This window comes from Jaculus jaculus, chromosome 7 (genome assembly GCF_020740685.1).
Source record: "Jaculus jaculus isolate mJacJac1 chromosome 7, mJacJac1.mat.Y.cur, whole genome shotgun sequence".
In the NCBI taxonomy this organism is placed as follows: Eukaryota; Metazoa; Chordata; class Mammalia; order Rodentia; family Dipodidae; genus Jaculus; species Jaculus jaculus.
Window position 1 is genome coordinate 7,512,410 of NC_059108.1, and position 11,910 is coordinate 7,524,319.

At 56.3% G+C, this 11,910-nt stretch overlaps 1 protein-coding gene across 2 annotated transcripts; it reads right to left on the reverse strand.

Moving 5' to 3' along the window:
- Positions 1-1,650: 1,650 nt before the first annotated feature.
- Positions 1,651-11,321, reverse strand: Plekhf1 (pleckstrin homology and FYVE domain containing 1). Of its 2 annotated transcripts, none has more exons than XM_045154899.1 (3): positions 11,205-11,321; positions 2,758-2,811; positions 1,651-2,602 (listed from the first exon to the last, which is right to left on the reverse strand). In XM_045154899.1, exon 3 carries the CDS (start codon positions 2,592-2,594, stop codon positions 1,761-1,763), a length of 834 nt encoding a protein of 277 aa, XP_045010834.1. In that variant the 5' UTR covers positions 2,595-2,602; positions 2,758-2,811; positions 11,205-11,321; the 3' UTR covers positions 1,651-1,760. The 2 variants fall into 2 exon arrangements, with proteins under 2 accessions (XP_045010834.1, XP_004660026.1); XM_004659969.2 differs by having other exon boundaries at positions 2,753-2,811.
- Between the last annotated feature and the right edge of the window lie 589 nt (positions 11,322-11,910).

Here is an 11,910-nt window from a genome sequence, read left to right on the forward strand (position 1 = left end):
GAAGCAGCCCACCTTCTGCTCTGAGGGCTGAAGTGGTACCTCTTCCCAGCCTGCCTCAGCGCTTTGCCAGGTGGCTGTAGAAGATGGTCATGCTCATTCTGAGGCAGTCCCCTCTCCTGTCTAGATAAATGCTGCCCTTTAAACCCTGAAGGTTTACAAGCAAGGGAGGTTCTAGGGAATGAGTGGCTATGGGCAAGTGGTCAGGACAAAGGCCAGCCCTATCCACTCTGCCATCAGCCCTGGGTAGAAGAGACTGAACTGCTTGGCCTGGATTTCCAAGACGAAATCAGATCTGGCTTCAGAAAGCTGCCCCTCACCCCATGACCTATGTAGCCCCATGCCCTCTGCCCAGGCAGGAGAAGCAGCCTGAACCAGTCTGTGTGGCTGGTGTCTGGGGAGCAAAGGCTGCAAACAGACAGGTCCGTGGAAGTCCTCAACCTCCCCTGCCCGCTTCTTACTGCCTTTAAGGGCCAAATCACAGGCTTTGGTCCAGGCGGCCTTTACTCCATCCCTCCAGACCGCCCCCCCCCCCCACAGGCTTGGGAGCTGGTTCTGACCTATACTGGCTTGACCTCTGCGGTAGCATGTGAACATCTGAGGACTGGCCCAGGGCAGCTGCATCCAGGGAATGGAGAGACCTCAAGGGCGGTCACTCTGCTGGGGACCTAGAAGCAGCTTTCCCAGGACCAAAGTCACCACTTGTAGCTGACAGCTGGGTGCTGAACTGACACTGGGGCAGAAGCTCTGCTGCATGGCTTTTTGTTGTTGTTGTTTGTTTATTTTATTTAATTATTTGAGAGCAACAAGCTGAGACAGAAAGAGGCAGAGAGGGAGAGGGAGGGGGAGAGGGAGAGAGAGAGAGAGAGAGAGAGAGAGAGAGAGAGAGAGAGAGAGAGAGAGAATGGGTGCTCCAGGCACTGCAAACGAACTCCGTGCGCCCCCTTGTGCATCTGGCTAACGTGGGTCCTGGGGAATCGAGCCTTGAACCGGGGTCCTTAGGCTTCACAGGCAAGCGCTTAACCGCTTAACCGTCTCTCCAGCCCCTGCTGCATGGTTTCTAAGGTCTCACTCACAGCGTCGCCCAAGCTGCCTTTGTATCCACAACCCTCCTGCCTGTGCAGCGGGGGGATTACGGGAGCGAGCCCCCACATCAGCTTTCCAGGCAGCTTCTAAAGGGCCCCGCAGCTCTACACCAGTGTGCAGGACGCCGAAGCCCTCATGAGAGCTCCGTTCTCTGACCGGATGTTTACAGGACAGCCTCCGTGGAGCCCATGGGCGCTCTGACCCAGCGGGTCTGGCCTAGCTCCCAAGACTCGCTACTGGGGAGTGCTCACCCTTCAAGGAGCTGGAGGGATACACGCAGCCCACACAGCGTCCACCTGCAGGTCTCACGTCTGTGCTGTGGGCGAGGCTAGTGGTCATCCCTGTGACTCCGCTTTCCACCTGTCAAAGGCACCATCTACAGGGGCCAAACAATAAATAGACGTACACAGACGTTTCCAACCCGGAAGGTCCAAGCAGAGCCAGGAATCCACCTTGCTTCCTTTATTCCATCCACTGAAATAGCCCATGCCAGTAAGGTATGGTGGTGCACACCTGTAATCCCAGGGGAACAGCCGCCCCCCCAAGCCCCCGCCCCTGTACCTCCCACCGCAGGCTGAGGTCCAGGGACACCGGGCACAGAAACTGAGGTCCTGCCCCCCTCCTGGGGCCCTGGGCAGTGGGGCTGGCCCGATGCAGACACACCCTGCAGGCCGGGGTCAGCTGTGGAAGGCCGACCAGGAGACACCGGAGGTGTAGAACTGCACGCGGCTAGGCCACGGGTCATCCCCGGAGGCCTCCCTGTCCTCGTCCGAGTCCTCCTCGTCGCCACTGGAAGCTCCGCAGCCAGCCGCGGCCGGGCGCCCCGGGGAGCCCCTACCCTGCTGCTCGGCGGCCTCCTCCCTGCGCTTCTGGGTGGCCAGCTCCCGGTAGCAGAGACTGCAGACGCGCAGGGGCTTGGGCGAGAGCCGGGGCAGCAGGAAGCGTTCCCGGGAGCACTCGGCGCACACCACGAAGCCGCACTGGCGGCAGTGGTGGCGCCGCGTGAGCGCCGAGAAGCGCGTGTGCGTGCAGCGCATGCAGATGTCCGTGGCGCGGTCGGGGATCCAGGGCGCCGCGTGCTCCGTGGTGGGCGGGCGGCCCGTGGCCAGCAGCTGCCTCCGCACGCACTCCTCGATGTGGCTGATCCACTCCTGGCGCTCGGTGGCGGAGGCGGCGGACACCGCGAACGACTTCTTGGCCGTCTTGATCATCCAGCGGTTCTTGGCCTGCAGCGTCTCGGGCAGCAGCTCCAGCGTCACCTCCTCCAGGGGGATGATGTGCTGGCTGCGGTACTTGCGCTTGCTGAGCACGATGCTGCCGTACACCAGGATGTCGTTGAACAGGAAGAAGATGCGGGGCTTGGCCTTCTTGCGGCACTCCTTGGTCAGCACGCCCTCGCCCAGCAGCACGCGGCCCGGCAGGGCCAGCGGCTGCCCCGACGCCCCAAAACAGCTCTCCACCGCGGCGATCCGCTGGCTGTTAATCTCCGTGTTTGCCAAGTGGTCCACCATCTTCTCGGCTGTAGGGAGCAGACGCGGAGGCATCAGCTTGCCCAGGCTGCGTGTGTGTGTGTGTGCATGTGTGTGTGTGTGCATGTGTGTGCGTAATCAAGGCCCTACCACCCACTCCAGCTCACTCACCCTCCCACCCCGACAACCTGTTCCCCTACCGTGCCTCAGCAAGTCCACTCAGCTTCCCAGGCAGAAACTCAGCGCCCCAGAGGTCCACCTGCCGAAGGAGTGGAAGAAAATTATCAGGGGTGAGTGGGGCTCCCTTAAAAAAGGCATGGGCAAAGTAGCAATGAGGGGTGTGCTACTGGCCAGCTCCCAATGTGGGCAGTGGACACTCAGTGGCCCTGGGAGCCTTGGAGGATAGAACACACTTTAGGGGCAAGGAGGCTGGGGCAGCGAGCTTCCCAAATACCACCAGGGGAGTCAGGTGCTGGAAGGAGCCAAGAGCACATGCTGACATTGTGTGCTGAGCAGTGTGGGTGCTTGGGACCCACAGTGATCATAAACGTTGGGACCTCTCCTTTGCCCAGGGTGACCAGATGTCCTGATGTATGTCACTGAGTGTCCAAAGGTCACCGTTCCTACAGGGGCTGAGCACTTCCTCCTAGCCAAGCGTGACTTTCGTCTCCTTTGGTTCTCGTACAAACCCTAGCAGGTAGAACACCCATCTTATAGGAGGGGAACAGCCTTTGATAAAATGCTGGGTGTGGTGTCACGCACCTCTAATCCCCGCACTCACAGGCTGAGTGATTTCTGTGAGTTTGAGGCCAGCCTGAGACTACAGGGTGAGTTTCAGATCAGTTTGGATTAACATGAGATTCTGCGTCAAAAAAAAAAAAAAAAAAAAAGCCAGGGAGACAGCTTAGCAGTTAAGGGGCTTGCCTATGAAACCTAAGGACCCATGTTCTACTCTCCAGATCCCACGTTAGCCAGATGCACAAAAGTGAGGCAAATGCAAGGTCACACATGCCCACTAGGTTGTACAAGTGTCTGGAGTTTGATTTCAGCGGCCAAGGCCCTGGTGTGCCAATTTTCTATCTCTCTCTCTCTCTCTCTCTCTCTCTCTCTCTCGAGAGAGAGAGAGAGAGAGAGAGAGAGAGAGAATGAGAGGGCTGGAGAGATGGCTTAGCGGTTGGGGCACTTGCCTGCAAAGCCCAAGAACCCAGGTTCAACTTTCCCACAGCCCACGTAAACTATACGCACAAGGGGATGCGTGTGCACAAGGTCACATGTGTGCACAGGGTAGCACACGTGTCTGGAGTTCGACTTCAGTGGCTGGAGGTCCTGGCTCACCACTTCTCTCTCTGTGTCTCACTCTCTCAAAAAAGAGAGAGAGGGGCTGGAGAGATGGCATAGCGGTTAAGCGCTCGCCTGTGAAGCCTAAGGACCCCGGTTCGAGGCTCGGTTCCCCAGGTCCCACGTTAGCCAGATGCACAAGGGGGCGCATGCGTCTGGAGTTCGTTTGCAGAGGCTGGAAGCCCTGGCGCGCCCATTCTCTCTCTCTCCCTCTACCTGTCTTTCTCTCTGTGTCTGTCGCTCTCAAATAAATAAATAAAATTTAAAAAAAAAGAGAGAGAGAGAGAGGGAAAGAGGGGGAAAAGCGAGGCAGGGAGGAATGAAGCGAGGAAGGAGAGGGAGGGAGGGAGGAGGGGCAGAGCTCACACACACTACATCACTTCCCCTGCCTCCCCCGTGACTGCCAGGCCCCCTTGGGCTCTGTGCTGACCCACCAGACAATGTGCAACTGATGGCCTCACAGCACACTCCGGCAATGTTCTGCCCTGTTCACAGCCACCCTCTGAGGGTGATCTCGGCCCTGAAGGCTAGCCCAACGTGTTCACTCTGCAGCCCAAGCCTGCAGGCCTGGCAACCCCACTGAGCTCTAGGTGTGGCCACCCACCTAATAAGCTCCTCGCATTCCACAGTGAACCAGTTTCCTTCTAGGCCTTCTTGGCTCAGCTCTCCTCCACCATCGAAACCACTGCTCAACCAGTGGGTCAAACTTCAAATCAAGGCTCCGTCTTTGCACCTCCTCTTTCCTACAAACCAACACTCATTCTCCTCCTCCTCTCTCAAAGCAAGCTGAGCCTGAGCATTCCTCAGCACCCCAGCCCACCACTGTATGAAAACAAGGTGCCATCATGTCCCAGGAACAGACCACCCCATGTTAGCCCCTGCCTGTGACCAGCTTAGTACCCGTCTTCCTTCCGGAAAATTCAGTAGAGCCCATTTCAGGCCTTCTCCACTACAGGCGGAGGTTGGAGGTCAAATCTGCCAACAGTTTGTTGTGGCTTTGGATTCTCCTCCTCCTCCTTCTTCTTTTTTTTTTTTTGAATTTTGAGGTAGGGTCTCACTCTAGCCCAGGCTGACCTGGGATTCACTATGGTGTATCAGGGTGGGCTCAAACTCATGGTGATCCTCCTACCTCTGCCCCCTGAGTGCTGGGATTAAAGGCATGCACCACCACACCAGGCTATGGCTTTGGATTTTTGAGGCAGGGTCTCATTCTACTTCAGGCTGACCTGGAACTCACTCTGTAGCCCAGACTGGCCTTAAACTCACATCTTTTTATAAATTAAGTTTTATTGGAATGTGGCCATGTGCACGCATGTACCATTGCATATGCACGTACTCTCACATTGTGATGGAGCGGAGCAGGGACAGCCCATAGGCCACAAAGCCTGAAGTAGTTATCTGACATTTCTTACTAAATACTTTATTTGGGAGAGAGAAAGAGGAGGGAGGGAGAGAGAAAGAGAGAGAGAGAGAGAGAGAGAGAGAGAGAGGGAGGGAGAGAAGAGGCACACCATGGCTTCTTGCTGCAGCACATAAATTCCAGATGCATGCACTGTGTTATGCACCCAGCTTTATATGGGTACTGAGGAATCAAGCTGGGGTGGCAGGCTTTGCAAGCAAGAGCCTTTAACTACTGAACCATCTCCCCAGCCTCTCATCAGAACAGCCTCCTTGTGTAGATGCCACCTTTTTATTTTTTTAATATATTTTATTTATTTATTTGAGAGAGAGAAAAAAGAAGGGAGGGGAAGAGGGAGGGAGAGAGAACGGGCACACCAGGGTCTCTAGCCACTGCAGACCAACTCCAGATGCATGTGTCCCTTTGTGCATCTGGCTTACCTGGAGAGGTGAACTGGTATCCTCTGGCTTTGCAAACACTTTAACCGCTAAGCCATCTCTCCAGTGCCCCCTTTTTTTGAGACAAGGCTCCACGTAGCTCAGGCTGGCCTTGAAGTCACTTATGTAGTTGAGGATGACCTTGACCTTGACCACTTTTTTTTTTTTTTTTGGTCTTTATTTCTTTTTAAAATTTTTATTTAATTTGTGTTCCTTCATGGGACTTACCAAGCTCTGATCTTTGCTTGCACGCTCACTGCTCGTGAAAGTCTTCTAGTCCACCCCCCCCCCCACCAATTCTTAGTTCCCACAGAACAGAGCGTGACTTGTTCACAGGTGTGTCGCCAGCTGTGCACATAGTAGGTGCCTCGGGCATGGCTGGTGAATGAGCATCCTCAGGCTTCTGAGGACCCAGCATGCGTGACTCTTCAGCCGGGCTCACAGGAAGCAAGTGAGAGCTTGCGGTCCCTCACCACCAGCCTTCCTGTCCCGAGACGCACAGCTGGCCCCTGGTCTGGCCACCTGCACTCACAGAAGTGTTTCTGGGTCACAGTGCTACCGTTCTGCAGGTGAGGCTACCTGTGGGGAGGGGCTGGGCAGCCGGGCAGCCAGAAGGCCAATGCCTTGCACAGGAGGCGACACGCAACCGCTTGAGTCCCTGCTGCCCCTTCAGATCACGGGCATCATAAGTGCTGTCCACACACCACCTGATGTAAGAGCTATTTTGAGTTTGTTGATCTTGGCTGGGAGATTGCACACTGAGATCGTCAGTGGCAGCCGAAAGCCGTCCTGCCACCTGATCACCAGGGCCCTGGCTGAGGGACGACCAGACATGCTGAAGACATGTCAGCATGCGGCTTCAAGTCCACAGGCATTGTGCTGGGGGGCCCGCCTGGATAAGGGCCTCGCTGTGGAAAGGCCAGAGCACTTTAGAGCGCAGTGGCTGCAGGGTAGCAGACACAACAGAGACGCCTAGCAGCAGAGGAAAGCACAAAACCCAGGCTCTCAGGGTGGGGAGATGGCTCAGCACTTACAGGCGCTTGCTTGCAAAGCCTGCTGGCTCAGGTTCAGTTCCTCAGCACCCACACGATGCCAGATGCAAAAAGTGGAACATGCATCAGGAGTTCATTTGCAGTGGCTAGAGGCTCTGGTACACACACACACACCACACACACACACACACACACACACACACGGTTTTAAGCTGGGTATGATGGCACACGTCTTTAATCCCAGCGCTCAGGAGGCAGAGATAGGAGGATTGCTGTGCGCTCATGGCCAGCTAGAGACTACATAGTAAATTCCAGGTCGGCCTGAGATAAAGTGAAGCCCTACCTTGAAGGTGAGGCAAGCACAAGGTCACACATGCCCATTAGGCCCTGGCATGCCAACTCTCTCTCTCTTTAAAATAAAATTTAAGGGCTGGAGAGATGGCTTAGCGGTTAAGTGCTTGCCTGTGAAGCCTAAGGACCCTGGTTCGAGGCTCTATTCCCCAGGACCCATGTTAGCCAGATGCACAAGGGGGCCCACATGACTGGAGTTCTTTGCAGTGGCTGGAGGCCCTGGCATGCCCATTCACTCTATATATATCTGCCTCTTTCTCTGTCTGTGGCTCTCAAACAAATAAATAAAAATAAAAAAAAATTAAATAAAATTAAAAAAAAATAAAGAAGAAGGCAGTGGGAAGTGTGATGAAATCCTAATGCCTAACAGCACCTGGAACTGGAAAATTTGCTTTTCTTTTTCATAACAGTTAAAAAATTATTTATTTATTTATTACAGAGAATGAGAGATTGGGTGTGCCAGGGCCTCTAGCTGGTGCAAACAAACTCCAGACGCATGCATCACCTTGTGCATCTGGCTTACGTGGGTCCTAGGGAGTCAAATCTGGGTCCGTAGGCTTCACAGGCAAGCGCCTTAACCACTAAGCCATCTCTCCATCTCCCTTCCTTACCAATTTTAAGGTCCTCATAAAAACAACAAGGATAAAGTGACAGGGCAGTGTCCAGCTGAGTGTTGGCTCTACAGGCTGGGGGACAATAAGCTGGACTGTCCTCACAGATGGATCCCTGGCCCAGCCCAGCCGGAGCTGGCAGAGTTACCAGGGGCACCCGCGGGAGAGAACAGGGCCCCCGGGACGAAGGCCTGGCTCCCTCCAGCGAGTTGGCCGCTGCTGCTGGGAACGAGGAAAATGTTGTCTTCTGCTGCAGACAGGTAGGTGAGAGTCTCGCAGGCAGGAGGCCTGCATCCAACCCTGCGGGGGTCCAAGAGGCCGGCTTGTTCCGGCCCACCTCCCATCATGCCACCTAGGGGAAGCAAGCAGCTGCATCCTGGGAGCAGAGTAGTCTGGGCAGAGCTGGAGAGTCGAGATCTGTGGGCAATGCCCACGGGGCAGAGCTGCCAGCATGGCTGGGGAGGGGAATGCGGCCAACTGCGCTGGACTAACAGAGGGGAAATGGCCCCAGCCACCCCAGCGGCCAGGGGCAAAAATGTGGGTCAGGAAGAGTAGGCATAGCTGATGGAAGGAGTGTGGGCTCTGAGCTGACCCCATGCACTGATGAGGGCAAAGGGCGGGGGGCTCTTGTGCCCTTCTCTGTGGACCTAGATAGGGTCCTGGGTTGCAGGTACTGGGCAGCCAACCTGGGGGCTTCCTCCACATTCGCCCTCTTGATGCCATCTTAGCCTTACACCCCGGTTTGACAGGGTCTGGGTTAGACGGGGAGTCCTGTTTATTATTGTTTTCAAGAGAAGTGGCCCTCCCTCACTTAGAATGGGGGGGCCATTGAGGGTTCCCACTCACTTGGGGCCCCATCTGCCTCAGAAAGACCATGCCTTCTGGTAGCCTCTGCACCGGGCCTCTGGTGGAGAGGTGCAGACATTCTACCAGGGCAGAGACAATGAACAGACCTGAACTTCTTTCCTGAGGCCTCAGAGGGGGAAGGAGGTGGGGCTTGGCCATCTCCCGCCTGAGCTACCCGCAGCTCAGGTGCCATTTCCCGAGAGTCCCCGGGTGCCTGCGGGTACTGGGTGGCCAGTGTTGGCTACACCACAACCCATGCCACCTAAGAGTAGGGTTGGAAATCCACACCCATCGGGCCCACTGTCCGCTTTCCTCCGTGCAACTGTACTGAAACAGCCACGAGAGGCAGAGGACGAGGCTTGCAAAGCCTGAAATATTTACTCTCTGGTTCCCACACCAGAAAAGGTTGTTGAGGGGCTGGAGAGATGGCTTAGCGGTTAAGGTGTTTGCCTGCAAAGCCAAAGCACCTTGGTTCAATTCCCCAGGACCCATGTGAGCCAGATGCCCATGGTGGCCCATGCCTCTGGAGTTTGTTTGCAGTGGCTGGAGGCCCTGGCGTGCCCATTCTCTCTATGCACCTCTCTCTCTACCTCTTTCTCTCTCTCTCTTTCAAATAAATTAATTAAAAAAGAAAAAGTTTGTTGATCCTTGGACTACTCCACCACATGCTGTGAAATGCATAACATACCTACTCCAGGAATTTTGTGACTAATAGACAGGGATCTGTCTAAATGGACCCCATATTCTCCTATTGCTCAGTTGGGGTACAGCCTTTGAGAGGTCTGGGGTCTTGGGGAGAACCAAGGTGCAAGGGAACCAGTAAGGGTGCAGAGACAGGGTCCACCTTGCAGACTGAGACCAACATGAGCATTTGCGTTTTTTTCCCCAAAGGTATGTATCCTCTCTGTCCAGAAGGGCTGTTCCTGAGCTGTGACCTGCCCTGAGCTTTCTGGAAGACCTTCATTCAGAAAATTTGCAATAAGTTAAGTGAACCAAAAATGCCACCTCCTAAGCGCCTACTCCAGGCACAATGTTAAGCATGCAGCCTGTGTGACCTCATTCAATTGTCACACAAGCCCAAGTGGAGAAAACACCACATCCTGTCAAAGTCACTGCCCTAGATGCAAGCAAGTGGCCCAGCTCCAACCACAACAGCCCTGAGGAGGAGTGTGCTTTCATCCAAGGAAGAGAATGCACAGAGAGGCTGAGGCAGGAGATCAACAAGAGGCTGGGGAGATGGCCCAAAGGTTAAAGGAGCCTGCTTGCATTGCCCAACACCCACATAAAGCCAGATGCAAAAAGTACTGTATGCCGCTGGTGTTTGTCTGCAGCGAGAACTAAGAAACCCTGGCGTGCACGCGCGCACATACACTCGCTCACACAAATAATCTCTCCCTCCCTGCTTCTCCCTCTCTCTCTTAAATTTTTATTTGTTTATTTGAGAGTGACAGAGAGAGAGAGAGAGAGAGAGAGAGAGAGAGAGAGAGAGAGAGGGAGAATGGGCGCACCAGGGCCTCCAGCCACTGCAAACGAACTCCAGACGCGTGCGCCCCCTCGTGCATCTGGCTAACGTGGGTCTTGGGGAATCGAGCCTTGAACCGGGCCCTTAGGCTTCACAGGCAAGCGCTTAACCGCCAAGCCATCTCTCCAGCCCCTTCTTTCTCTTTTTAAAGTAACATCCAGAACCAGAAATCTTTAACATCCACAGCTGAGCATGTAGTTTCGGTGGAGTGCCCAGCATGCAGAAGCCCTGGGCTCCGTTCCAGCACCACATAAAGCTGGCACAGAGGCAGGCATCTATAATCCCAGCGTTCAGGAAGCGGAGACAGGAGGCTCAGGGATTCAAGGCCACCCTCAGCTACGCAGCAAGTTTGAGGCCAAGCTGTGTAAGATAACACCCTGTCTCCCAAAGAAAATTAGAGAATAAATCTTTAAAGTCCAGAGGGTGGGATCTTTGAACTTCCCATTCTTCTCCCCAGCGGGGCCTGTCTGGACTGTCTGGCCCTGCAGGCCACACCGTCAGCTGGGTTGTGCACACACAGGTTTCTGCTCAGCTGACCTCCGGGTCCTGGCAGCCCTGAGATCTGACTGAGGGCACGCCACAGGGCAAGAGGGGTGTCTCAGGTTACACAGAGCCAAGGGGAAAAGGCGTACCCTGGATGACCCGAGCATTGATAGCATTGATCGCCCTTCCTTCTTGGGCCTCTAACCCTCTCAGAGATCAGATACCAGCTCGGTTCAAATTCCACGTCCTCCCATCACTCTCCAGCTGCCGATAACAAGTTTCGGGGCGACCTGGGACTGCAGTTTTCCAATCTACAGAAGGCTGGCGACACACCCCACCCGTAGCACGCAGTTCAGGTGTGGCCCAGAAAGGGAAGGAAAGTCCTGGCCCCTTCTCTCCGCGGCTCCTCTCTGAAACGTCCTGCGTGAAACGCACTTAGCCAGGAGCGACAAAAAACTCAAGCTCTTCAGGGGGGTCAGGCGGACCCCAAATACGAGGCCGTCAAGAACAGGGGAGCCCATGCCCAGACATGAAGAATGAGACCGAGGGGCGAGCCCGCCCCCCCCCCCACCATCACAGCATTGAGGTCCTGACTCCCCGCAACTTCCCTGGACCAGGGCGCGCTGAGGCCCACCGCTCCTGGGGACCCTCCTCCCCCCACTTCCCGGCTCACCGCGCACGAACCGCTGGGGGGGGTGTCGGAGTTTGGGGGTGATCCTCCTTTGCCGTTGGGGGTGGGGGCGGTGGTCTCAGACGCCCGGATGCGCGCCGGGGCGACCCGGGCCGAGGCCCGGCGGGAGAAAAGCGTGTGCCCCGATCGCAGCCCGCGGACGCCGGGGGCCCCGCGCGCCCCGATCGCAGCCCGCGCGCCCCGATCGCCAGCCCGCTGCGGGTCCCCGGGCGCCGCGATCCCCGCCCACGCCTCCGCGTTCCAACACCCCCCCGACGCGGCCCCCGGGGGCATCTCGGCCAATCGGAGCCTGGGACTCGGGCGGGGGCGGGGCCAGCAGCCCGAGCCTCGCGGAGACTTCGGTCCAGGGCGGTGGGCTGGCCGCTCCCAGCCCCGAGCCTCGGTCCCCAGCCTCGGGCGCCTCGCTGGGCCCTGGGGGCGGGGGCAGCCCACGGCCGGGGGGCGGCGCGTCCTCTTGACGTCCGTCTTTCCTCAGCCCCCCTGAGAGACTGCCCGTCGTGGTATTAAAAATCAGCAGCACTCTGGGCTGGAGAGATGGCTTAGCGGGGTAAGGCGCTTGCCTGTGAAGCCTAAGGGCCCAGGTTCGATTCTCCAGGTCCCACATAGGCCTGATGCACACGGTGGGGCATGCATCTGGAGTTCGTTGGCAGTGGCTAGAGGCCCTAGAGCGCCCATTCTCACTCTCTCT